Here is a 26,076-nt window from a genome sequence, read left to right on the forward strand (position 1 = left end):
CACAGCCCCTTCCTCCAGGGCCTGACTGGCCTCCAGCACAGAGGAGACACTGGGGAGCTCTCCCAGGCCCTGCCTGCACCGCACCTCTCCTGTCTGTCCCCAGGTCCCAGGCACCTGCGGCAGCCAGACCAGAAAGCCCTGTGAGTGATGAGGGACTGGGGTTGGGAGGCAGGGAGAGGCAGAGAGGTGGCAGAGGGAAGTGCATGCAGGGGACAGCACCAAGCTGGGGGTGCGGGAAGGGAAGTGGGGGTGCTTTTGCTCAAGTCCCCTCATCTCCCAGAAGGCCTAAAACAGTGGCCAGTGATGGCATCTCCAAAAGAGGTCATCCATCCAGTTACAGACACGTTCCGACATGATCAAAGAAGGATGCAAGAGCCTGGATTCAGAGCAATTCAAATCTACACTCCCAGGAAAATAATATATTTAAAAGTTAAAAAAAAAAAAAAGAAAGATGAAAACCTCATATGAGAACTGCAGTAAAGTTTTCCAGGTCTTTTTTTGGGGGGGAGGTATAAATCCCATAATTAAATTGTGAACACTACCCTGTATATGTGTTTGTGTTTGTGCATGTGTGGGAAAAGACTTAAATTATTCAATGTAGGCTTTTGTATTTCAGAGATTTTGAAATCGTGTCTTGGCATTTCTGCCTTTTCTTTTATGATAGCGGGGGCTCCAAAAGTGGAAGAGGTGCTGCCTTTCTTCTGGGAGCCTCGCCCCTGCTGCCTCCCACTTGGGCAGCCCCATTCAGTGGTGTCACCTCCCCCAAACCCCCCACCACACACACACACACAGCCTGTCCTGGGGATGAGAAACAAAGGCCCTTGGGACTAAACGGTGGCCGCTAATTGTTACAGGGAGAAGCTTTACCTGGGCTGGAAATGAAGCTTTACCTGGGCTGAGGATGAGAGGGAGGGGAGGAGGGTCAGCAGTCATGGGGCTCAGAGCCTGGCATCTGCTGCCCAGGACTCCAGGGCCTCCTTCTCCCCAAGGACCTCAGATTCAGTTTCTCTTGTCCCACCCGCCTGAAGTCCTCCTCTCCAACTGCCCCATTCAACTGCCACTCCCACCACACCTGAGAGGGAACTCTGGCGGGCCAACATTCCCTCTGCCCACATTAAAGGGCTCTCCCCTCTTCCAGGATGGCCTGTGGCCCGGTCTGGCTCTTTGGTGACAGTCAGAGCCCATGCACGAAAGCACTGTGCATGGCCAGCCCTTCCCTGGCTGTCACAGCACATCCTTGTAGAAGAGAAGGAGAAAAATCCTCTCTCCAACCGTCATTCTACAGACGAGAAGCCCAAGGAACAGAAGCCTGTCCACGACTGGCGTGGGGCTGAGACCAGCACCCAGGTCCCCTGAGTCCCACTCCAGGCTCCTTCCTGGGAGAATGCATCGAATTTCCTACGCTGTGTTCCTGCAACAGGGAATCAACTTTGGGATCAGGGGAAGGGAAGGGAGGGGAGGGGAGGGCAGGGGTAGGGGAGGGCAGGGGAGGCGAGGGGAGGGGAGAGGAGCCTCATCTTCAAAACAGAAAATCTCATTCATTCATTCCCCATTCATTTAACGAAAAAGAAAAGGGTAATTTGAGCTCAATTTGTCTTGAAATGAACGGAAGGTAAGTCTGAGACCTGCACTAGCAGCTAGCCCTTGCATAGAAAAGTTCCCCTGTGTCACCCTTGGAACCCTGCACATCTGAGCGCAAGCATGATTCCTGGGGTCCCTTCTGCGCCTGTCCCAGAACAAGCGCCCGATTTCAGGGGAGCCGAGCCGAAGGGTTCCACAGCGCTCAGCAAGCCGGCTGGGAGGGAGCAAACTCTCTAAGTGCAGAAAAAAACAAATCTTGATTCCGCTTTAAGGGTTATTTAAACATCTTAGAGGACCCTCCCAGCCTCACGCACGTGGATTTCATGAGGAACTTGGCCGCTACCTTCTCCTGTCCTGCGCAATGCCGCCCCCTGCTGGCTGCCTTCCGGCCCCGCCGCTTCCTGGAGATGCGAATTCACCGCCTTTGCCCAACCTGAGTTCCCTTCCTACCTAGAGGGAGGTGGAAATGGAGAGGGGCTGTGGGCAGCTGTGTAGGAAAATGGGTCCTCCCAGGAAGGCTCCCCGGCCTGGGGAGTGAGCTAGACCGACAGCAGTTTCCTTACACGTGTCCAAAGTGTTCCATTTAATTTCCGTCCATTCTTCCCTTCATGAATGCAAATCACTGCTAATAATATCACTTGACATTTCTGGAGCCCTTTGTGTATCGCAAAATTCTTTATCCTCTTTATCACCTGATCTTCGCAACAACCCCGGGGGTCTCATAAACACAGCAAAGACTCGCTTCCACAATCTTCCAAACGGAGTCAAGTGCTATCAAGTTTATGGAGGAAGAATGCCGATCAGTTTTCCTCTATCTCCATGAAAGGCTGGGCGGAGACGGATTTCCACCCAGACAAACAGTATTGGACGCTATGCAAGAAGATTGGTGGGCCTAGCCGGAAACAGAGTGGAGAATGATGGAGAGGGACTGTCCGGTCTGTATCCAAGGAAGTCCTTAGGAAAAGACCAGCCAAGCTCCTGTTCCAGGCAGAGCGTGGACTCACCCACAGTCAGGAAACTGAGGCCCAGCCTGGGTGTACACACGGCTCGGGGTGGGGCGAGATAATCCACTGGAATACAAAAAGAAAAAAAATAGAAATCCTTTTCATATTTCTCCTCTTCCTTTAAAAATTCTATTTAGGCTGAGTGCAGAGGCTCAGGCCTATAATCCCAATACTGGGGGGCCAAGGCAGGTGGATCACTTGAGCCCAGGCATTCAAGACAAGCCTAGGCAACATGGTGAAACCCCATCTCTACTGAAAATACAAAAATTAGCTGGGCGTGGTGGCATGTGTCTGTAGTCCTAGCTACTTGCGAGGCTGAGGTGGGAGTATGAATTGAGCCAGGGAAGTCAGGACTGCAGTGAGCTGTGATCATGTCACTGCATTCAGGCCTGGATGATGAGAGTGAGACTCTGTCTCAAAAAAAAAAAAAAAATTGTGTACAGTGATATACATGTGTAGGTGAGAAAAAGTGTGATACTTTTCCTCACCAGTCATGTGGGTCATGGCTGACACTCTTGTAACAAAAGGCAGACTAACAAAAGGAAAGCATAACAATTTTATTTCATCAAAGTTTAATGTGACATGTGAGTCTTCAGAAATGAATACCGAAAGGCTCAGGGAGAACTGTCCATTTTTATGCTTAGACTCAATGAGGAATGGACAGTGGTATAGAAATGCGATTGGACAGAAAGTTCTGATTAACTGTAATGGACCGAGGTGATGGGATGGGGACCCAGCAGGGCCTGTCTGTTCAGATTCTTCTTGGCCTCTCTGTACAGCATTTCTTCTTTCTAGGTATGGGGCACGACCCCTCTGGAATGAGGGTCTTAGGACCTACTCTCAGACAAAGTTGGTCAGAGAATTTCTTTACGGCCAGCTCCTGTGCAGAAGGGTGGGGGAAGGTTTGAGTCATAGTTTTAGGTTTTATCGGTGGCTTTGGGGGAAGAATTTCTATGACTCACCTTGGGGAAGGGGAACTCTGGTTTCTATGACTCACCTCATGGGAGAAGAGGTGCACAAGGGGTGCAGGAGGGCAGGAGAAGGTCAGAGAGAACTTGCTTCTGAGGCTGCTTCTGAGGTCATCCAAACTCCATCAGTTCAAAGTACTCAGCCTGCCAAAGTGCCATACTTTGGGGTATTGTTGTCCAAGCCTCAACACATGTCCACCCTGCACATCCTTGTAAATAACTATACATGCATAAATTAGGGGTCTGTGTGCGCACATACCAGCAGTGGTGCTCCATGGCAAGGGAAAATTGGTGCTTGATGGGAAGGAAATTTTCCCAGCTCTGAGGTTCTGTGGGTTCTCTATTCCAAAGTGAGGTTCTGGCCGGGCGTGGTGCTTCACACCTGTAATCCCTGCACTTTGGGAGGCTTGGGCAGGCAGATCACCTGAAGCTAGGAGTTCAAGACCAGCCTGGCCAACATGGTTGAAACTCCATCTCTACTAAAAATACAAAAATTAGCCGGGCATGGTGTTGCACACCTGTAGTCCCAGCTACTCGGGAGGCTGAGGCAGGAGAATCGCTTGAACCCTGGAGGCAGAAGTTGCAGTGAGCCGAGATTGTATCATTGCATTCCAGCCTGGGCAACAGAGCAGGACTCTGTCTTAACAACGACAACAAAAAAGTGAGGTTCTGTCTGAAAAAAAAAAAATAGGAGTGAGGAGACAAAGACAGAAAGAGACAGATAAGAGAGAAAGAGCAGAAAGACTTGGCCCAAAGACCCCAAGAAGTGCTCAGAAATCAGTGTGTGCAGTTACATAGAATCAATAGCTTACAGTGGCTAAGAGTAGAAACTCTGGAATCAGATCTGTCCTCAAAATCTCTAAATTTCAATGTCGTCAACTACAAAATGAAAACACTATCCTGAAAGCATTGTAAATTAACTAAGGATTAAAGTGGATCACGGAAGTGAAGCGCTTAAACACAGTGTCTTAAACAAACACTCAATAAATGGTAGCTATTGTTTGTGAATAAGAATTTTAAAATTAGCAGGATCTCAGCGGGGCGCGGTGGCTCACGCCTGTAATCCCAGCACTTTGGGAGGCCGAGGGGGGCAGATCACGAGGTCAGGAGATGGAGACCATCCTGGCTAGCACAGTGAAATCCCAACTCTACTAAAAATACAAAAAAATTAGCCAGGGGTGGTGGCGGGTGTCTGTAGTCCCAGCTACTCGGGAGGCTGAGGCAGGAGAATGGCATGAACCCGGGAGGCGGAGCTTGCAGTGAGCCGAGATCGTGCCCCACTGCACTCCAGCCTGGGCAACAGAGCCAGATTCCGTCTCAAAAAAAAAAAAAAATTAGCAGAATCTCGCTAGAAGTAAGAATTCTACCTCCTGGGTTGCTATTAGAATCTGTCTAGTAGAAATACACTGATATCTCTGCTAAAAGAAGGGGTTTGGATTTTTCACTTTATTTGCCTAATGAACTAAGGCGAGAGATATAAAAGGACTGTCAAACAAAGCTGATGTCAAGTGATTTTGGAAAGTAATTGGAATTTGCATGGACTTTTAAAACAGTAAGTGGAAGAAATATATGTAAGTAAAGCAATAATAGGATTCGTGAGCCAGAAATACATGCATGCAACAGTCAGAGAACAAGCCCTCTAATAAAGAACAAAAATATTTCACAGCCAGAAAATGTGGGTGCTGTTCTCAGCTCCACCACTTAACAGCTTAAAGACCTGAGCAAGCCCCTTGGCTTAGAGAGCTGAGCCTAGGAGTTAAAACCTGCCCCCAACATGAGAAAGAATTCTCAAAGAATCCATTCTCAGAATCAGGAAAACTATGCTAATTGCAAACAAATAAATTTTCCATTTAAATGGTGGTCATAACAATCTTGTAATAAACCTATTTCTTTCTTTGCATGGGCTGTTAAGGAGTTTAGAGCAAAAACTCAGCCATCTCTAGTAACTGTACACAATCTTATGGCATGCACTTATATGCAATTATATGCGAGGAAGTGCTCTGTTAAGTCTAAATCATGAACACACCCCAGATCAGTGAAGGATATTGATATGTGAGGGGAGAAGGAGGTGGGGAGCATTTCAGTGAATGCCACTGAGAGGGACTGAGACCCTCATATCAGAACAGAAGTTTCCAAATCGGTACGGTTCTCTCTAGAGTACAATGCTACCCATTAAGTATCTGGGAACCAAGGATTTGGCAAGAAACATGCTTATCAAGTCAGCAAAGTATACTCCTCTTTGCTCTGATGAATCATAGTTTTGCACTAATGCTCCTCAGAGATGCCACACTGGATGGCAAGCTCTGCATAAGGGGCTGTCAGGCACTAGAAATAGAACTTCCATGAAGGGGCAGCCTATCTGTCCCCCTGCTCTGAGCAGGCCATGCTGGCTGGTTTGGGGGTGAGGCCTTTATCCCCAGCCCTTACTGCTTGCTTCATCCTTCTTGTTTTCTTCCCTCTCCTGTTTTATTTTATTATTTTATTTTATTTTTGGGATGGAGTTTTTCTCTTGTTGCCCAGGCTGGAGGGCAGTGGCTCGATCTCGGCTCACTGCAACCTCCACCTCCCAGGTTCAAGCAATTCTCCTGCCTCAGCTTCCCTAGTATCTGTGATTACAGGCGCATGCCATCACGCCCGGCTAATTTTTGTATTTTTAGTAGAGATGGGGTTTCACCATGTTGGCCAGGCTGGTCTCAACCTCCTGACCTCAGGTGATCTGCCCACCTTGGCCTCCCAAAGTGCTGGGATTACAGGCATGAGCCACCACGCCCAGCCCCCTCTCCTGTTCGAGTTCTAAACCAGCCTATTAAAAGCCAGTGGTGTGGTTGTGGACAAGGTATCTCCTCCGCCTGAGACACAAGTTCCCTCTAGAAAATCAAAGAGCTGAGTTAAATGCAGGTTCTTAAATTGTTTGTGTGCCATGGACCTCTTTGGCATTCTAGTATATTCTCAGAAAAAGTATTTCTATGCATGAGATAAAGTACATAGGATTGCAAAGATAACCAGTTATACAGAATGTGCTTATCATGATATGTATAAAACACAGCTGAATACTGTAAGGTATATGCTTCTATATTGATGCACTAAGTAATGTGATCTAGCAGAAGTTCTAATGACTATTATAATTTCAAAGCACTGATGCATGTAAGTGATATTTTGAGACATCTGAAACAATTGAAATGAGATTTGAGAATACCGCTGATTTCTATTGGTAACAAAGTCACAGATACTGCTAATACTATCTATTTGTTGCCCCATCAAGGAAAACACCAAATTTCAGTTTGTAAAAATAAAGATGTCATTTTTTTCCCATCCAAATTCACAGATGCCCTGAATCTAGCTAAGAGGTCCATGGACCACAGGCTAAGAACAGCTGGACTGACGACTTCTAAAATTGCTTCTGACTCTGAAGCGGTTGGATTCCACAGAATTTTCTAAATGATGCCGGGGGACAGATTAGGGGACATTTAGGATAATGGGGTGAAATTTTACAATCTTAACAGCTGGCACCAGAGTGAATCAGAGGGTGGGAACCGTTTTGGTTTAGCAACTGCCTTGATCTGTCTCTTGGGGCAGTCAGAGACACCCTAATGACTTGCTTGGCAGGAAAGGGCACCAGAAGGGAGAACTAAACTGCTCTGCATAAAACGTGTCCAAGAATTGGGAGGCGGGGGCAGGGAGAACACAGACAGTAATTAGAGAACCAGAGAGGAAACCAGAGCCAGAGTGGGTAGAGTGGTGAGGGACTCCTTAAGAAAGCAGATGGTTGATATTCAATTGGAAGTTGTTGACTTGCTGTCAACAATTCTTTTGACCCCACCCTTCATTCAAGTGGTCTACACATACAAAGGAAATAAGGAAAAGTGCTGAATTCTCCTGCTAGGTGAATGCAGTGGAGCAAAGGAGAGGATGGATGGCCTAGCGGGATGCTCAGGAAGGCAGAGTTAAAAGAGGTCATGCAAATCAAAGTGCCCGGAAGCACAGAAACTTTGGGAAGCACATTCACATGGGGGCCTGGACCCTTCCTGTCTAGATCATATGGGACACGTGCTCTCAGCTAACCTCTGTGTTCTCAGAGCAGGGGCCAGAGACCAGCAGTATCAGCAACATCTGAGCCTTGTTAGAAGGGCAAATTCTTAAGCCCAACCCCAGACCTACTGGATGGAACCATATGAGGTTGGGGTCCAGCAATCTGTGTCTTGCCCTCCAGGCAATTTGGATGCTCAAGTTCAAGTTTGAGAACTTCTGCTGTCAGGGGTTATTATTTCCATTATTGCATTCCAGTGTCCCAGTCCACAGAGAGGTGTATGCAGAATTTCTCCCAGCACTCAGCCTTGGGGGACCCGCTCCCAGCCTGGGGATAAGAACACTGCCCCTCACCTTGCACTGGAGAGAGCTTTCCAGAGCCAGAAAATGCTCCCAGCCACGGTGAGCTCCCTGCCCCTCCAGGCAGCCACTCCCTCCTGGGACCTTTCCAGTGACCCAAAGGTCCATGCCTTCTAGGCTGGGGCTGCCCTCTGGAGCCACTTTTCTGAAAGAAGCCCTTCCGGACCGGAAAGACTGAAGTCTGAGTCTTCCCCTCTTTCTGCTGGTGCCTTGCACAGCATGGTGCTCTGGCCACCATAGAGGTTGGTCTCTGAAGACTGCTCATTTACCAGTTTCTCTTACGATATCGTCCAGGGCTGCAGACAGAGGGCAGGGCAGGCAGGGCCAGCGTGACTGTGGCCTCCTTTGCTCTGCACATCAGTTGCTGTCACTGTGGACCACACTGTTACAGGAAAGGAGCTCCAATCCAGACACCAAGAGAGGGCTCTCGGATCTCGCGCAAGAACGAATTCAGGGCGAATCCATAGAGTAAAGTGAAAGGAAGTTTATTAACAAGTAAAGTGGCCGGGCACGGTGGCTCACGCCTGTAATCCCAGCACTTTGGGAGGTCGAAGCGGGCGGATCACGAGGTCAGGAGAGCAAGACCATCCTGGCCCAACATGGTCTCTACTATAGAAACCCCGTCTCTACTATAATACAAAAAATTAGCTGGGCGTGGTGGCGGGCGCCTGTAGTCCCAGCTAGTTGGGAGGCTGAGGCAGGGGAACCGCTTAAACCAGGGGGGCGGGAGCGCGGAGGTTGCAGTGAGACGAGATCGCGCCACTGCACTCCAGCCTGGTGACAGAGCAAGACTCCGTCTCAAAACAAAAAAAAAAGTGAAGAAATAAAAGAATGGCTACTCCATAGAGCAGCCCCGAGGGCTGTTGGTTGTCCACTTTTATGGTTATTTCTTGATGATATGCTAAACAAGGGCTGGATTATTCATGCCTCCCCTTTTTAGACCATATAGGATAACTTCCTGACGTTGCCATGGCATTTGTAAACTGTCATGGCGCTGGTGGGAGTGGATCAGTGAGGACAACCAGAGGTCCCTCCGTCACCATTTTGGTTTTGGTGGGTTTTTGCCGGCTTCTTTACTGCATCCTGTTTTATCAGCAAGGTCTTTATGACCTCTATCTTGTGCCAACCTCCTATCTCATCCTGTGGCTTAGAATGCCCTAACCATCTGGGAATGCAGCCCCGTAGATCTCAGCCTTATTTTACCCAGCCCCTATTCAAGATGGAGGTGATCTGGTTCAAATGCCTCTGACAACATCACCCCAACTCATGCACAGATTAAGGCCTCTAGAACCTCTAAAAAAATTCCATGACCTCCTCTCCACCAGTATGGAATTGAAAATAAAAATAATAACATACCATCAAATAAATATAACAAAGCACAGCAAAGCCCTGCATTCTCTCATTATAATTATTTTAGTATTATTTTTGAAAGACCAAATACCAATTTTTAAATGTTTATCATAAAACATTTCTGAAACCTGAAAAGGTGAAAAGAATTATTAAAAATCAAAGCCTCATACACTCACCACTCAGCTTAAGGAATAAAATATTACAATATTGGCTGGGTGTGGTGGCTCACAGCTATAATGCCAACAGTTTGGGAGGCGGAGGCGGGTAGATCACCTGAGGTCAGGAGTTCAAGACCAGCCTGGCCAGCTTGGCAAAACCCCGTCTCTACTAAAAATACAAAAATTAGACAGGTGTGGTGGCAGGCACCTATAATTCCAGCTACTCAGGAGGCTGAGGTAGGAGAATCGCTGGAACCAGGTGGCAGTGAGCAGAGATCACGCCACTGCACTCCAGCCTTCACAACAAGGTGAAACTCCGTTTCCCTCCCTCCCTGCCTCCCTCTCTCTCTCTCTCTCTCTCTCTATATATATATATATATATACATATATGTAAAATCAATGTTGTTTAAAAAAACTAATGGTATTTTTCAAAAAATTCTGCTTTATTGCTGCTCGGAGCCAATGGTTCTCACATTTTGCTGCTGGAGGTGGGGACGGGGGCAGATGGGATGGGGCTCTGCACACTGAGTGGAAATGGACTCTATTTCCTGTCCTCTGACTCCAGGGGTCAACACTTTTGTGGCGAACTATCTCCGTGGATCCGGCCAGCTCAGAAGCCCAGTGGAGCCATCACCGCATTTTTGGGACGAGGCTGCCATCTGCTGGTCGCTTAAGGAAAAGACGGCAGCTGCATCTGGCCTGGGGAGGGCCAGTGTGTAGAGAGCTCCCTCACCCGTGATATGGGCCGTGTCCCACAGCAGCTCTGGGAATGGGGAAGCAGAGGAAGGAGAGTCACCCTCAATGGGCAGATGAGCAGTGAACTGTGATGGGATGGTAGCATATGGGGTTCCCAGGGACACTTCAGGGCCCAAAAAAGAAAAAAGCCAGGACTGAGGGGAAGGGAATAACAGAGCAAAGGTTTTTTAAGAAAGATAAACCCCCTAGAAGGAGAAGCAGGTGCCACTAGAGAGTCCCAAATGGGGAACAGAAGGTTCGCGCTCCACAGCACCGGACTTCTCCTGTTCCGTCCAAGGATTGCATCAGCCCCTGTAGTAGCTCATTCCTGCAGGGATTTGTTTGCTGTTCTCTCTGCCTTGAACATTCTTTCCTGCCCCAGTCCCCTTCCTTGGAGTAAATGTTTGTTCAGTGCTCAGGTCTCAGTAAACTGTGCCCACACTGCCTCCAGGAAGTCCCCGGGGGCTGCCTTTTCCTCTGCACCCTGTTCCTGCTTCTAGCCTCAGGTAGCCCTGTTCTGGATTGGCCTGTTTACTTGTTTACAGTTTTACTGTTTACTTACCCTCACAAGATTCCAAATTCCCTGAGGGCAGGGACAACATTTCATTCCCAGCACCAGTGCAGGCAAGAGAGTGAGAAATATTGGTTTACTAAATTGATTTTTTATGGCATTTTTTTAAAATCAGACATCATAATCTGGAATAAAAAGGAAAGTACTTTGAAACATATTTCCCCCAACAACAAGGTCTCCCCAGAAGTAAGTTGAAAATGATTGCCTTTTCTATTTGTCTGTAACCACATGTGGAGGGTGGGGGAGTGAGAACAAGAAAGAGAGAAAACAAATTATTTTATTTTCAGTTGTCATACGTTGTAAGTTATGCTGCTCTTCAGTAAACAATCATAGTAGACAGCTGCTATCTGGGGCCTGGCCAGCATCCATATCCATTCTTCCTTCAGGTAGTAAGAGCATCTCAATTTTACTTTGGTGAAACAACCTCTTCTATTCTCAGTCTACATGCTCTAGGGCAGCAAATCCCATCCCCAGGCCCAAGTATGGGCATGTGGCTCAGGCCTGGCAAATCACAGTATGCCAACAGCCTGCACATGATTGATCAGGAACAAGCACATGACCCAGGCTGGCCCAGTGAGATTTCACCCTGGAATCATTGAGGCAAGAAGACCTGGGGGGTGCAGAGTGTGTAGGACGTGAACCTGGAGCTGCAGGCAACCATATTGCCACCATGAGGCAAGAGGAAGTTAGAAAGTGAAGCCAAACAAAGGAAAGCAGAGCTAGGAGAAGAGAAACAGAGACCTCAAAACAGGCATCCTTTCATTCCGGCACCCAACCTTGAACTTTTTCTGTATCTTTCTGTTACAAGACCAACAAACTCTTTTTTTTTTTCCAAAGTTAGTTTGAGGGAGTCTCTGTTCCTTGCAACTGAATAAGTACTAGCTAATGTAAAAAGCAGAATGAAGATGGCTGGATGCAGTGGTTCATGCCCATAACCTCAGCACTTTGGGAAGCCAAGGCAAGCGGATCACTTGAGATCAGGGGTTCAAGACCAGACTGGCCAACATGGTGAAACCCCGCCTCTACTAAAAATACAAAAATTAGCCAGTCGTGGTGGCACATGCCTGTAATCCTAGCTATTCAGGAGGCTGAGGCAAGAGAATTGCTTGAACCTGGGAGGCAGAGGCTACAGTGAGCTGAGATTGTGCCACTGCGCTCCAGCCTGGGCAACAGAGCAAGACCCTGTCTAAAAAAACAAAAAGAAAAGAAATGAAAGGAAGCAGAACAAAGAAAGTGAGTTTTCCTTAGTTTTATATTTTACAAAGTCAGTACAGCATTTGCAACACTTCTAACACAGATCAGAAAACTATAAGCTTTTACCTTATTATAAAATTATTCAGCATGTAAGTTAAAAGGAGAATCACATGATCACTGAATCCCATGTCTTAGATGGTTCTGGGGTTCTAAGGTCTTGAGAGCCATCAAGTAGCCTATTCCAGGGTTTCCATCCAGCAATCCCCACCCCCCCTACATTTACCCCTGCTTCCAGGAGAAGTTCTCATCTCCAAACAAGAAGGTCGCAGACTGTGGGCCTCGAAGCTGCACCTGTGTGAACCTCTGAGCTCAGCCGCCAGCCTCCATGAAGTCTCCACATCTCCTTATCTCAGTGAAGAAGTGGCTGTGGCCATGAGGGCTGCGAACAATGACCCAGGCTTCTTCCGCAGGACCTCCGGCCGATCAAACTCTACCACCTGGAGGGTAGAGAAAGGCGAGGGGAGGATCAGGGCACAGCTGAGCTTGTGTCCTTGGAGGACTCAAAGGCATCTGGGGTAGCAGCCTGAGCCCTCATCCTCCCACCAGCCCAGGGACGCAGCCTTCACCTTCCCATTGCCCATAACCAGGATGCGGTCACAGTTCAGCACGGTGGTGACACGGTGGGCAATGACGAGCACGGTGCAGCCCTGGAAGGCTTCACGGATTGTGCGCTGGATCAGGGTGTCTGTCTCCGTGTCAATGGAGGCTGTGGCTTCATCGATAAGGATGATCTGATGAATACAAAACAGGGGTGAAGGTGTCTACTTCAGGCCCTAGAGACCTGGGTCTAGCCCTGGTTTACCACTAATTCACCAGGGCCCTTCCTCTCCAGGTCTCCATTTCTTTAGCTGGGAAATGGGACAATTGTGCTGAGTGCAAAGCCCGCTCTGATTGCTGATTATCCATTACCTTATGAAGAGAACGTTAGGTCTCAACCAGGAGCTAACTGCATTTTAGTGGCCAGAGAATTAAGTTCTTGGAAATGAAAATGGCCTAGTGGCAACTTCTTGTTTTATTAACTACTTTCCCATTTACCTAAACTAAAGTAAAGCAGTGTTCTCCAAGAAGGGGCAGGCACACACCCCAGGAGGCACATGAGATGATTTCTCCAGCATATGGATAAACATTCTTTTTAGTTTAACATTTTTGTATTTATTTCATTAATGATATGCATGAGGAAACTGTAACTCACACTGAAAGTGTGATTTCACAAATGGCACTGCTTGGGATGAGGCTGTTTTTGAAAAGGGAGTATCATTAGTAAATCACAGGGTAGGTGGTACCCAGAGATGACAAAAATCATAAAGTAATGACTCCAATTTGGGAAGCAATACAGAGGAAGCCATTGCAGCACCAAATGGCTATGTAATTGAAATAAGGAAGTGTGAAGAAAGTACTACATGCACATTGCAAATTTGTTGTTCATCTCTCCAAAGAAGAGGGGGAAAGTCCTACCTCCTCTGAAATTTTCCCAGGCTTTGGGCCCCACTGAGCTCTTTTCCCACAGCTCTGACAGTTTGCACCAACAGTTTTTGCATTTATCATTAATTAACCATGATACATGTGTGTGAGCATGCATACATGTGTGAGTATGGAGGAGGTATGTACATATGCATGCATAGGTATGTGTGTACATGTGTGTCTTGCCTCGCCTACGTAGGAGAAGGTTTGCCCCAGACTATCTCACATACTCAAACACCTGAAATTATGGACAAAATATCTAGAAAGCTTCTGGAAGCCCTGTTCCGCCAAATTTTTAAAAATATGCAATTTTGCAGCCATAAAAAAGAATGAGTTAATGTCCTTTGCAGGGACATGGATGAATCTGGAAGTCATCATTCTCAGCAAACTAACACAGGAACAGAAAACCAAACACCGCATGTTCTCCTTCACAAGTAGGAGTTGAACTATGAGAACACATGGACACAGGGAGGGGAACATCACACACCAGGGCCTGTCAGGTGGTGGGGGGCAAGGAAAGGGAGATCATTAGGACAAATGCTTAATGCATGTGGGTCTTAAAACCTAGATGATGGGTTGATGGGTGCAGCAAACCACCATGGCACATGTGTACCTATGCAACAAACCTGCACGTTCTGCACATGTAGCACAGAACTTAAAGTAAATTAAAATATATATATATGCAATTTTGCCCTGGATCAGCATCTGTCATCCAATTCCCAATTCTAATAAAGATAAAAGGGATGTACTGCATCCAAGTTTTTAAAACAGTTTACAGTAGGCAATTTAAAAATCAACGAGGGTCTAATGTGTTGTGTTTTTCTGAGAAAAGAGGATCATCATTTGGTCTAGTTGGAGACATTTCAGCTCAGGTGTAAGGAATCCGCTATCAGGCAGCCTAGGCTGTGAATCTCATCTACCATGCCTCACCCACACCACAAATGCATGTGGAATGGCACTCAGTGAAATGAATAAGCCCATCTTGAATTAATTTTTGTAGAAGGTGTAAGGAAGGGATCCAGTTTCAGCTTTCCACATATGGCTAGCCAGTTTTCCCAGCACCATTTATTAAATAGGGAATCTTTTCCCCATTTCTTGTTTTTGTCAGGTTTGTCAAAGATCAGATGGTTGTAGATGTGTGGAAATAATTAAGAAAATATGGCACATATACACCATGGAATACTATGCAGCCGTAAAAAAGGATGAGTTCATGTCCTTTGTAGGGACATGGATGAAGCTGGAAACCATCATTCTCAGCAAACTATTGCAAGGACAAAAAACCAAACACCACATGTTCTCACTCATAGGTGGGAATCGAACAATGAGAACACATGGACACAGGGTGGGGAACATCACACACTGGGGCCTGTCGTGGGGTGGGGGGAGGGGGGAGGGATAGCATTAGGAGATATACCTAATGTAAATGACGAGTTAACGGGTGCAGCACACCAACATGGCACATGTATACATATGTAACAAACCTGCACGTTGTGCACATGTACCCTAGAACTTAAAGTATAATAATAAAAAAAAGGAAATGAATAAGCCCTTTGGATTCTGTTGCTGTTGTTGTTGTTGTTGTGAAGACGTACAGCACAGAACGCAGTGTCCCACGGTAGTGAAGGGAGAAGGAGCCGGTGTGGCTTCCCTCATCATGCGTAGTCTGTGGCTTCCCCTGGCCACACAGCAGTGGTGGCCTCACCTTGGAGTTGCGAAGCACAGCCCTAGCAATGCAGAGCAGCTGCCTCTCCCCCACAGAGAAGTTTCCACCGTTTTCCACCACATCCGTATGCAGCTTTTTGGGGAACTTTGAGATCTGTGATATGGGAAGAAGAGACAACATAACCTGGAAGCCACTGTGGGGTGAGACCCAACCTGACTTCGTCAGTCTTCCGCTGTATTGGCAACACTGCCCTCCTCTCTCTATGCTCCAGCCTCTGTTTTCTTGCTCCTTAACTGCGCCTTGCTCACTCTCGTCTCTGGGCCTTTGCATACGCTAGCTCCTGTGCCCAGAATGTCCTCTCAAAAGATCTTTCATCGGCTGCCCCTCAGTTCTTGGTCTCAGCTCAGCTGTCACCTGTTTAAAGAGACCTCGCCTGGCCACCCAATTGAAAAGAGCTGCTCCTGCCCTGAAGTTTCTATGGGTCTCATGACTACCTATACAGCCCTTACCAGTATCTGAAAGTATCTCCTGCATTTACTTGTTGCCTTTATCTCCTATTAAATGTACGTACCAGGAGGACAAAGACCTCATCTGCCTTGTCTTTGCTGTGCCCCTGAGCCTAGAACAGTGTCTGGCACATGGTTGGTGTCTGAGTGTCATCAGCCTTGACTTAGGAATGCCAAGTCATCTCATATCCATGAGATGATGCATCCATGACCCGAAGCAGCAGCAGCTGGAACACCACATGAGAGGAGCCCCAAAGGAGCAGCCCCCCATGGGCGATGCAGACTTAGACCAAGACTTGGGCCTTGGAGCTACTTACGGCCTTGGTCAGGAATGTCCTCTCCAAGGCATCCCAGATCTGCTGGTCAGTGTGACGGTCAAAGGGATCTAGGTTGAATCTGCCATATGAGAGAAAGAGAAGTGTTCAACAACATCACCCAGGCTTTGAACACTCATTTATATGCCCAGTGAATGACCAAGAATGTTTAGAACTGGATTATGGGGTTTAGGGAAATGCATGGAACCACCACAAATGGAGATTTTTTGTGCCTCCCAGCACCTGTTCCTTCTGCAGGCAGCAGGCCCAGGTTTTGTTTAGGGGCCACCTCCTCCCCAGTCCCCCAGCCCATGTGTTCCAGGGCAGGCTCCACCATCCACTCCTGATGGAGCAAAGGGCTCAAGGATAAGCCAATCGACATACAGCAATCCCTGGCCATGGTGCTTAGCTTGGGGTGGGAAAGTAACCAATCAGAGTGTATCTCAGGACTTTTCAGGCTACCATGGGAGACGTGCAGAGAGATTGCAACCATCCTCCCACAGCTGTGGGACACATGGAGCCCCCCAGGGCCCTCATGTGGAGTTCAGAATGAAGCAAGGCAATGCTAGGGGAAAACTGGGCCCTGGAACTCAGCCTTGGCCTCCCCATTATCATGCATGAGTCATTAGAAGCCACTTTTCCTTAAGCCATTTGGGTTTTGTTTTATTGTGTGATAGAAAGTACATAATATTTATCATTTTAACCACTTAAAAGTGTACAATTCAGCAGCATTAAATACATTAATAATGTCATGTAACCATTACCACCATTTATATGGAAACCTTTTTCATCATTCTGCTGGGCATGGTGGTTCACACCTGTAATTCCAGCACTTTGGGAGGTTGAGGTGAGCAGAACACTTGAGGTCAGGAGTTTGAGAGCAGCCTGGCCAACATGGTGAAACCCCACTCCACTAAAAATACAAAAATTAGCCAGGCACAGTGATGCAAGCCTGTAGTCCCAGTTACTCAGGAAGCTGAGACAGAAGAATCGCTTAAACCCAGGAGGTGGAGGTTGCAGGGAGCTGAGATGGTGTCACTGCACTCTAGCCTGGGTGACAGAGTGAGACTCAGTCTCAGAACAGAACAAAACAAAACAAAACAAAACTTTTTCATTATCCCCAACAAAAACTCTATACCCTTTAAACAGTCTCTTCTTTCCCCTCCCCACCAGCCCTTGGTAACTTCTATTCTACTTTCCATCGATATGGATTTGCCTATTCCAGCTACCTCATATAAGTGGACTCATGTAGTATGTGTCCTTCTGTCTGGCATCTTTCATTTCGTGTCCATCCATATTGTAGCATGTATCATTTCCCTTCTTTTTAGAGCTGCATAATATTCCATTGTATGTATATACCACATTTTGTTTTTCCATTCATCTGTTTATAGACGTATGACTTGTTTCCACCTTTTGATTACTGTGAGTAGGGCTGCTCTAAACACTAGTGTACACATATGGGTTGAAGTCTCTGCTTTCAACACTTTGGGATATATCACTAGAAGTGAAATTCCTGGATTACATCGTAATTCTATGTTTAACTTTTTTTTTTTTTTTTTTTTGAGACAGGGTCTCACTCTGTCGACGAGGCTGGAGTGCAGTGGTGCAAACACAGCTCACTACAGCGTTGACCTCTTGGACTCAAGCAAGCCTCCCACCTCAGTCTCCTGAGTAGCTGGAATTGCAAGCACAGACCACCATGCCCAGCTAATTTGTGTTTACCTTTTTGAGGAATTGCCAAATTGTTTTCCATGGTCTCTGCACAATTTTACCTCCCCACTGGCAATGCATGAGAGTTTCAATTTTTTCACATCCTTGTTAATAATACTTGCTATTTGCCTTTTATTATTGTTATAGCCATTCTAGTAGGTGTGAAGTGGTAGCTCATTGTTGGGGGGCTGGACTTTCTGTTTCTTGCAGTGAAAAGAACCCTAACATCCAGGTAACTGACATGAGAGAGGGAATCTATCTGGACTTTACACCCAGCAAGCTTTACACTTGCATCTGGAACAGGCAGCACTATAGACACTTCCCTGCTATGCAGCCATGTAGCCCTGAGTGAAACCTGTCAACCTCTGCTTTATCCTTCCCCAGTTGTGCCAGCCACGCATATCTTGTGTGTAGGGCTAACGTGTACTAAAGAAGAGGCAGGTATTATTTGCATGACATTTGATATCTCCAAAGCACTTTCATAGATGGCTTATTTGACATTTTTTCTCCTACATGAGATGGGTATACTCCTTTCTTATCGGTTTTAAATGGCTTGTTCAAGGTCACGCCACAAGCCAGTATGAGAGCCAGGCTGGCATCAAAGACATTCAGAGAGACACTTAAGTGTAGAGCCTTAAGTTCTAAGGTAGGATTTCAAGTCCACATTTCTTTCTGCAGCAAGAGGTGGGGGAAATATCACAAATTATGGTTTTAGAACACCTAGGGTTATATCTCATCTTCACCATTTCTTTGTGTGTCCTTAAACAAGTCCCCTTCCTCCCTAAGTTCCGTGCCTTCATCTGTAAAATGGGGATAATGAAAGGGCCTCACAGTGTTGCTGGGAGAGTTAAATTAGGCAGTATACTAAAGCATTCAGTTGGCACATATAAATGCTCAATAAATGTTAGTTCATATTTTTACTACTCTTCATATCAACGCACAGGAGATTTGGCCACATTCTACTGTAACATAGAAATCTATCACTAAATGTCTTATCATTCCCCTAACACAACCATTTTTTTGGTTTTTTTGTGGGGGCGGGGAAGGTTTTGAGACAGAGTTTCCTTCAGTCGCCCAGGCTGGAGTGCAGTAGCATGATCTCGGCTCACTGCAACCTCCACCTCCCGGGCTCATGCGATTCTCGTGCCTCAGCCTCCCGAGTAGCTGGGATTACAGATATGCACCACCACATCTGGCTAATTTTTGTATTTTTAGTAGAGACAGGGTTTTGTCCTGTTGGCCAGGCTGGTCTCAAACTCCTGGCCTCAAGTGATCTCCCTGCCTTGGCCTCCCAAAGTGCTGGGATTACATGCATGAACTACCATGCCCCACCTCATGACCCAGTCATTTTGAAACTCTGTGTCTGTGCACATATTGTTCCTTCTCCTTGAAAAGAGTTTCTCTCCTATTTCTGCCTGGCAAGCTCCTACTTAGCTTTCAAGACCCTGATCAAATGTCCCCTCCTCTGGGAAGCCTTTCTGGATTCACTCAGGCAGTGACTCATCCCAGTCGTAGCTCCCTTAGCATTTTGTATATATCTCTGATCTAGCAATTACCCCTTCATACTGTGATTTATTGGGTCTTACCCCTGTACAAAACCATCTTCCCCACCCACACTGTGAGCTCCTGCTGGGGGAGCAGGGAAAATGTACATTCATTAAGCTGGCTCCAGTCCCTAGCACAGTGTCCAGACCAGGCAGAAGCTCAGAAAAGGCAAGTTAAATGAGTGGGAGGATGAATGAAGGAAGGAATGAATGAATGAAGCTCTGGGGTTCAGTTTATCCTCCTGGCTCTAAGAATTCTCCTTAAATATCACAAAACATGGGGGGACCTAGCCTGCTTTTTAGTGCATCCGTCTTCCTCAGTCCCCATGCCTTGATGTTTCCTCCCAGATAAAGTGCATTGTCAGTAGGAGCCTAATCTGGATAAAGCTTCGTCCCTGAGTTGACTTCTGAGGACACAGAAAGTGTAGTGAAGAGGCTCGAAGATCTGGTTCTGTCTGCTTCACTGACTGGGCTGCCTGGATTTTTCTCACATCACCCCTGTCCAGAATGTGTACCATTGAAGAAGCACTTCCTAAAAACGTCCCCAGGGACTTTGCCCAGTGCACAGAGAGAATAAGCTACATCTGGACAAGAAAGAATATGGTAGCCTGAGTGCAAATGCTTAATGGTGTAGTGAAATCTGACCAATCCCATCAGGGTTTTGTTTCTGTTTTTTGTTTGTTTGCTTGTTTGTTTGTTTGTTTTTTAATAAGAGTCAGGGTCTTGTTGTGTTGCCCAGGTTGGAGCACAGTGGCTATTCACAGGCACAGTCATAGTGTATACAGCCCTGAGCTCCTGGGCTCAAGTGATCCTCCTGCCTCAGCCTCCCAAATAGCTCGGACTACGGCTGTGCACCACCATGCCATCCAGTTTCTAAAAAATAAAAATATGTTTTGTTTTTGTGTATAACATTATGGTTTACAAAGTGCTCTTATATATATTGAGGCCTCATTTAATCCTCAACAGTATTTCAGTGAGGTAAGCCAGGTAGGCATGAGTGGCCCAGCAGGCCAAGGAGGCCTGGAAATCGGGGCATTGGTCACCAGCTCACTATAAGCAGCCCGGTGCTGGAATCCTGGTCCTGTGACCCACCTCCTGCAGGCTGCCTGCTGGCCCAGCACTCACCTGATGGTTCCTGAGAGCAGCACTGGATCTTGAGGGATCACTGAGAGCTTGGACCGCAAGTCCTCCAGGCCGATGCTGCAAATGTCCACGCCGTCAATGAGAATCCGGCCTGCCATGGGCTCCACCAGGCGGAAGAGAGCCATGCCCAAGGAGGACTTCCCTGTGGGGCAAGAAACAAGCGGGGCCTCAGTTTCCTGCATCTGCACTAGCGGAAGCACAGGTCACACCTGGCGATCGCACCTGACCCGCTGCCCTCCGTGGCCCATTATTCATCACTGTGAGCCCTGAAGGGGTAGGAGAGGGCTGGCGTCCCTGCTCCAGGTGATACCTAATGCCATGAGCAGCTTGTTACAGCCTAGATCAGAGGGCACACGTGGGACCCCTAGATCAAAGCCAGCCCACAGACATGTTTTGTTTCATACACACAATGTTAGGGTTATTTTTTAATTCCTTGCCAGCATTTTTAAAAATCCTAGATATAAAAGTTCAAATTGCATGTTTCTCTTGAAATTTAGTAGAATTGGCAACACTGGACCCATATCCCCCTCAGGCAACAGCTCGGCTGGAGCTGAGCGCAGCCACTTGGTTGAGACACAGTGGCATTCTCCAGTCACCACCCGCCCTCCCCCGCCCCCATATATCACACCCACCCATGGCACTCAGCTATGTCACCTGCCAGGCTCCAAAGCATTGGAGGTTTCAACCCTGTTCTCAAAGTTAAGCTCTATGAGGGTAGAAGCTGTGTGTCTTCCTTACCTTTCGGTTCCCAGGCACATAGTAGGTGCTCAGTAAAAACCTACTGAATGAATATAGGCAGTAGGGTCAGAATCTACTGAGAGCTTTTCTCTGCCAGACCCCAGCCCTCTCAGGGTTTCCACCAATTGGCAGGTGGAAAATAGCAAGAGAAGAACACCCAAAAGAACATATGTGGAAGCTCTTCACCCTGCAGTGCAGGAGTGCTGAGGAGACAGACCAGGCAGGCTCTCATTATCCATGGGGCTGCCTGGAGGAGGCAGCTCTGGGGTGTCCAGGAGTGGGGGACTGGGGACAAGAACCAAGTCTTAACAGTAGTTTTTGAACAATGCAAAGAGGCAGAGGGAGGGGGACTTGGGCCAGATCTCCCAGAAGTGACAGGAGAGGAAGACAGGGAGAGAAACTGAGGAGGAGAAAGGAAACTGGGAGAGGAAAGAGGAGGAGACAGAGGCTGGTGAGAGCAGTCCAGGAAGCGGGTGGGGAGGGAGGAAAAGGGGAGTCTGGATTTAACTCCTAGCCTGCTCTTCATCCTGGCAGTGCCCTGCAATGCCCCTCCAAAAGTGCTCCTGCCCGGACCCTACACCCCTCAGCTTAAGCACTGGGCTCAGAACCCAGGTATCCAAAGCCCGGTACCACTAGCCCCATTATTCTGCATACCACCCTGTTTATTTCCTCCCTGGCAGCCACCACAGCCTGCAGCTGTCATATTTCCGTCTTTATTTGCTGGTCTATTTAATATCCGTCTTCTCCACTGGAATCCCATGATCACAGGGACCTTGGGTTTCGCTCACCAGTGTTTGTCTAGCACAGGGCCCAGCACAGCGTGAGGACCTAATACATATTTGGGGGATGACTGAGCAAACACATGCCCCTAAATAGGTCTAGTGCCCAAAGGGCAAAGGAGGAGCTGGGGATGCTCGCCCAGGAAGCTCAGCTCACCAGAGCCCGTCCTTCCCACGATGCCCACCACTTCGTGGCCGCGGATGGTCAGGTTGATGCCGTGAAGCACGGTGGGTGTGTTGTCTCTGTATTTCATGTGATAATCCTGAAATATGATTTCCCCATGCTGTGGCCACCCCTGGGGACAACTTGTGCCTTCCATGTGTAAAGGAGCTTCCAAGACACACATCTTGTTTTTGAAGAAAGAAAAAGAAATCAATAGTTATCATCCATCTCGGCCCATCCTCTGCGGGCCTGCCAGCCTCCCGCTGTAGGGGGTGTGACCCACCCCAGCCTGCCTTGCGCCAAGGTCAAGCCCCCTGCTGTGTAATCAGAGGAACATCCCCCGCGCCCCCATCGCCTAAAACATACAAAATTTTCCCCAGAAGAGTGAGAAACCTGCATAGCTAATTCCCTTGTTATTAACATAGAGCAATGTTCCTGATTTACTGTGTGACTTTAAAGAAATAGAATCCAAGGTAATGACAGTAAAGGCAGCAGAGACTCACCCCTTCGGGGGGGGTTCGTAGCTCAGAGCCCTTGTGCAGACTTAATCTCTCTCTATCCTCATCCTATGAGACAGGCCTTTTTGGAGGCATTTCCCAGGTGAGGAGATAGAGGATCCAACAACTTAAGATCAACAACTTACTTAACATAAGTTCCACAACTTACTTAAGATCACACAGTTTCAGGTTGGAACTCAAACCCAGATCTGCCTAACGCCGAGCCCACTCTGCATCAAGTGCAGTTGTGTGTGTTGAGAGGAAAGAACGCTGGAGAAGAAATTGGATCTGACCACCTGGCTGCAAGCCACAACTCCCCATGCTGGCGCCGTGTCACAGCAGCAGCCCTGGGCAGGAAATCAGAGCCCTACAATTCATAAATTCCACTCATGCAAGGGGGCAGGAGACCTGGTTTGCAGAGGGCTCTGCCAGCCCCAGCCTGTGTGATCTTAAGCAAAAGTTCTGCCTGGCCCAACCTCGGTTTCCTTGTCTGAAAAATGTGGATAATCATTCAATCAACCTAATAAAATTGTTCCATGATCCCATGAGATAGTCTAGATAAAGGGCTTAGCACCATGCCTAGCCCATAGAAAGGTCTCAATCACAATAATAAAGAACATGATGGAGCCTCACTATGGGTCAGGCAGTGTGCTATGTGCTTTACGTGTTATATCATTTCAACTTTGTGATAATCTGGCAAAGGCACGCTATTGTCTTTCCCATTTCAGAGATGGAGAAAAGAGAGTTTGAACAAGTTGCCCAGGTTATTCCAATGATTCGAATGGTAAAGCTTAGACTTGTACCCAGGAAATGTGGCTACAGAATCTGTGCTCTTAACCACCATGACATAAATGGAAGCAACAATAGGAACAAAGATTATTGTCATCATTATTATTGCACTGGGCAAATCTCTCATTTCCAAGAGGAGAAGATGATCTCCTCTTCCCCCTAGGAATGCTGTGAGGAATGTGGTCAAAGTGAGCAGATAGGTATGGAAGAGCTTCAGCGAGATGGTCAACAAAAGTCTGGGGAAGACGGGGAGGAAAGGCCAGGAGCCTGGTGTTTCCTGGGATGGTCTCAGGGCTCTGAGGCCAGTGGGGCTTGTAGAGGTCACAGAAGTCATGCCCCAACTTGCATGGCTCCCCACACCAGACCCAGACCTGAACCCCACCTTCATGTACTGCAGTATCCTCTCTACAGCCGTGAACTGTGCCTCTGTCTCCAAGCCAATCCGGGCAGTGGCCTGGAAGCTGGACGCCAGCTAGAAGGAAGGAGAAGTATCGGGGGTCAAGTGGCTGCTGGGGTGTGCTCAGGCTCTTCAACGCTCCTGATAACCACTGATTGCCATTGCCCCTGAGTGACCCCTGAAACTAAGATAATTTTCCTAGCAAGAACGGAGCAGAGGCCCCTGGTGCCCCCTCAGCCCACTTCTGAGTTTAGCTGCAGCTGCGATGGGCAATTCTGGGGGAGAACCTCCCCAGACACTGTTCCACCTCAAGTGCCCTCTGTATGTCTTTCTGCTCAAGACCTCTGCCCACATCACAGCAACCACCTAGCCTGTGCATGAGGACATCCCAGAAACCCAGGAGACTTAAGGTTACTGAGAATGAACTTTGACTGATGGGGAACAAGAGCTAGCAGAGATAAATGCTCCCATCTCCCAGCCTTTGAGGGCATGGTCCTGGAAATACCCCATATGCTTCTCAGGAGATCCCAGGACAGTTGAGCCCTAGTGACATAGAACAGGGACCCCAGTGTCACACTCCCATGATGACTTCCTCCTTCCTCATCTCACTTTTCTGCTCCCTCAATCCTGGTTCCTGGGAGCACCTCCCAAATAAGCTGCCTGCACCCAAGTTCCTGTCTCAGGTCCTGCCTTCAGGGAAACCCAGGCTAGAGGAGTTAGGGACTCTTGGGAATTGGGGGCACCAAAGATAAGGAAACTGAGGCGCCAAAAGAAGAAATTACATCCACAGAAACATCTAGAAGCTGGAGGCAGAGCTGGGGTTGGGGCCCTGGTCTATAACCTCCATTACCCTGGCCCAAGAAATGGGCAAACAGGACATGCAGGGGGTGCTGGGTAACACATTAATCATACATTCATTCAACAAACTCTGGTGGATGGCTCTGTGCCAGGTGCTGGACCAGGCTCCCTGTTCCAAAGTGCAGCATATGTAGGCCTGCCCTCGAGGAGATCCCAGCTGGATGGAAAAGCAGACAAGGCAACAAAGAATAAAGTGCAGAGGGGCGCACTCCACAATGGAGAAGCCCTGGAGTGCCACTGGGATGCACAGGAGGGGCCCTGGATGAGGGCACAGGGAAGGATTCCAGGAAAAGTCAGTCCTAGAGTGACATTTTTAAGGTGAAGTAAGATGCAGTGGACTAAAGATGGGTGGAGAAGTGTGTTCCAAACAGAACAGCCTATGTAAGCCCTGAAAGCAGCAAATTCTCAGAATACATCCAGGCACCCACAAGCCATTTGGCTATGGCTGAAACAAAAGGGTGTAGGAAGGAGGGGGAAGCCCTCTGTAAGTCAGAGAAGGTGGGCACCATGATGAAATGGTGCTTAGTCTGAAAAAGAGGCCAGGGGTGGGTTGGAAGACCACTTTTCCTCCCATCCCTCAGTGTATCACACCCTGCAGGCTGCCTTGCCAGCATCATGTTCAGGTGTCTGGTGGTCTTATGCTTCAGGGAAGCTTGGTTAATCCAAACCAACCACATTAATTCTACTCCTCTTGCCAGAGATTGGTTTAGGTGTGGGCTCATGATGCCATTCTGGCCGTTGAAGGATGAGAAGGCATCAGATGGGTGTATTCTTGAAAACTTCTCTTTGCTTTTAAAAAGGAACACATGGAAAAAGTTATCTCCTCTCCAGCCTTTGACTGTTATTGTGGGAGGATGTGACACTTGGGGCTGCAGCAGCCATTTCGTGACCATGAATACAGACAGACTTGCAGACAAAGCCAGGCTGTGGATGCCAGCACAGAAAGGTAGAACGATCAAGGGTTCATGCTAGGCCACTAAATGAGCCAACTGAGCATAGGCCTACCCCAGCCTTCTGGTTACATGAGAGAATAAGTTCCCAGATGGTCGAGGCCACTTTGAGTTGGTTCTTTGCCTCGCAGCCAGATGCATCTCTGGCATTTACTGAGAAGCCTCTTGGGGCTGCAAAGCAATGTGATGTGTGATTCCTGCCTCCCAATGCTCGAATGTAATTTTCTCAAAAGCGCATGCAGAAGTCAGGGAGGTTCTGGCTTGACTGGAGCAGAGGGAGCACATTGAGGTCAGGACCCCATAGCTGAGGTTTGGTAGACAGGAGACAGAGTTTTTGAAGGCTTCTGAACAAGGCAGTGACATGATGAAAACTATAATTAAACATTACTCTGGTGAGAGTGTGGAAGGTGACTTGAAAAGTACTGAAGGACTGGGAGCTGAGACGTTATTACCAGGATGAAGATAAGATGCTTAAATAGTACAGCAGACCTTGAAAAGAAGAAAAGACCCTCAAGGGCCATTTTGAAGCAGTCAGTCCCCCAGGCAGGGTTTCCCAT

General features: G+C 47.8%; 2 protein-coding genes across 10 annotated transcripts in view; both read right to left on the bottom strand.

Moving 5' to 3' along the window:
• Positions 1–1,057, bottom strand: part of ABCC12 (ATP binding cassette subfamily C member 12) — a 72,974-nt gene extending 71,917 nt beyond the window's left edge. For 6 of the 8 annotated variants that reach the window (XR_008672427.2, XR_010131559.1, XM_055364691.2 and 3 more), the window contains exon 1: positions 891–1,051. The gene's annotated coding sequence lies outside the window, so the exon portion shown is untranslated. Of the gene's footprint in view, positions 1–867 lie in introns of all 8 variants that reach the window. The other 2 variants (XM_019011386.4, XM_019011387.4) reach the window with 2 other exon arrangements.
• Positions 1,058–10,824: 9,767 nt separating this feature from the next.
• The window catches only part of ABCC11 (ATP binding cassette subfamily C member 11), a 78,589-nt gene continuing 63,337 nt past the window's right edge, over positions 10,825–26,076 (bottom strand). Inside the window, exons 24-30 of one of the 2 annotated variants that reach the window (XM_055366642.2) lie at positions 23,697–23,786; positions 22,023–22,212; positions 20,331–20,490; positions 15,955–16,033; positions 15,171–15,284; positions 12,574–12,738; positions 10,825–12,444 (exon numbers count right to left, since the gene is read on the bottom strand). In XM_055366642.2, coding sequence (XP_055222617.2) covers positions 12,352–12,444; positions 12,574–12,738; positions 15,171–15,284; positions 15,955–16,033; positions 20,331–20,490; positions 22,023–22,212; positions 23,697–23,786 — 891 coding nt within the window. In that variant the 3' untranslated portion in view covers positions 10,825–12,351. The remainder of the gene's footprint in view (positions 12,445–12,573; positions 12,739–15,170; positions 15,285–15,954; positions 16,034–20,330; positions 20,491–22,022; positions 22,213–23,696; positions 23,787–26,076) is intronic. The other variant, XM_055366643.2, reaches the window with a different exon arrangement.

This window comes from Gorilla gorilla, chromosome 18, assembly GCF_029281585.2.
Source record: "Gorilla gorilla gorilla isolate KB3781 chromosome 18, NHGRI_mGorGor1-v2.1_pri, whole genome shotgun sequence".
NCBI lineage: Eukaryota > Metazoa > Chordata > Mammalia > Primates > Hominidae > Gorilla > Gorilla gorilla.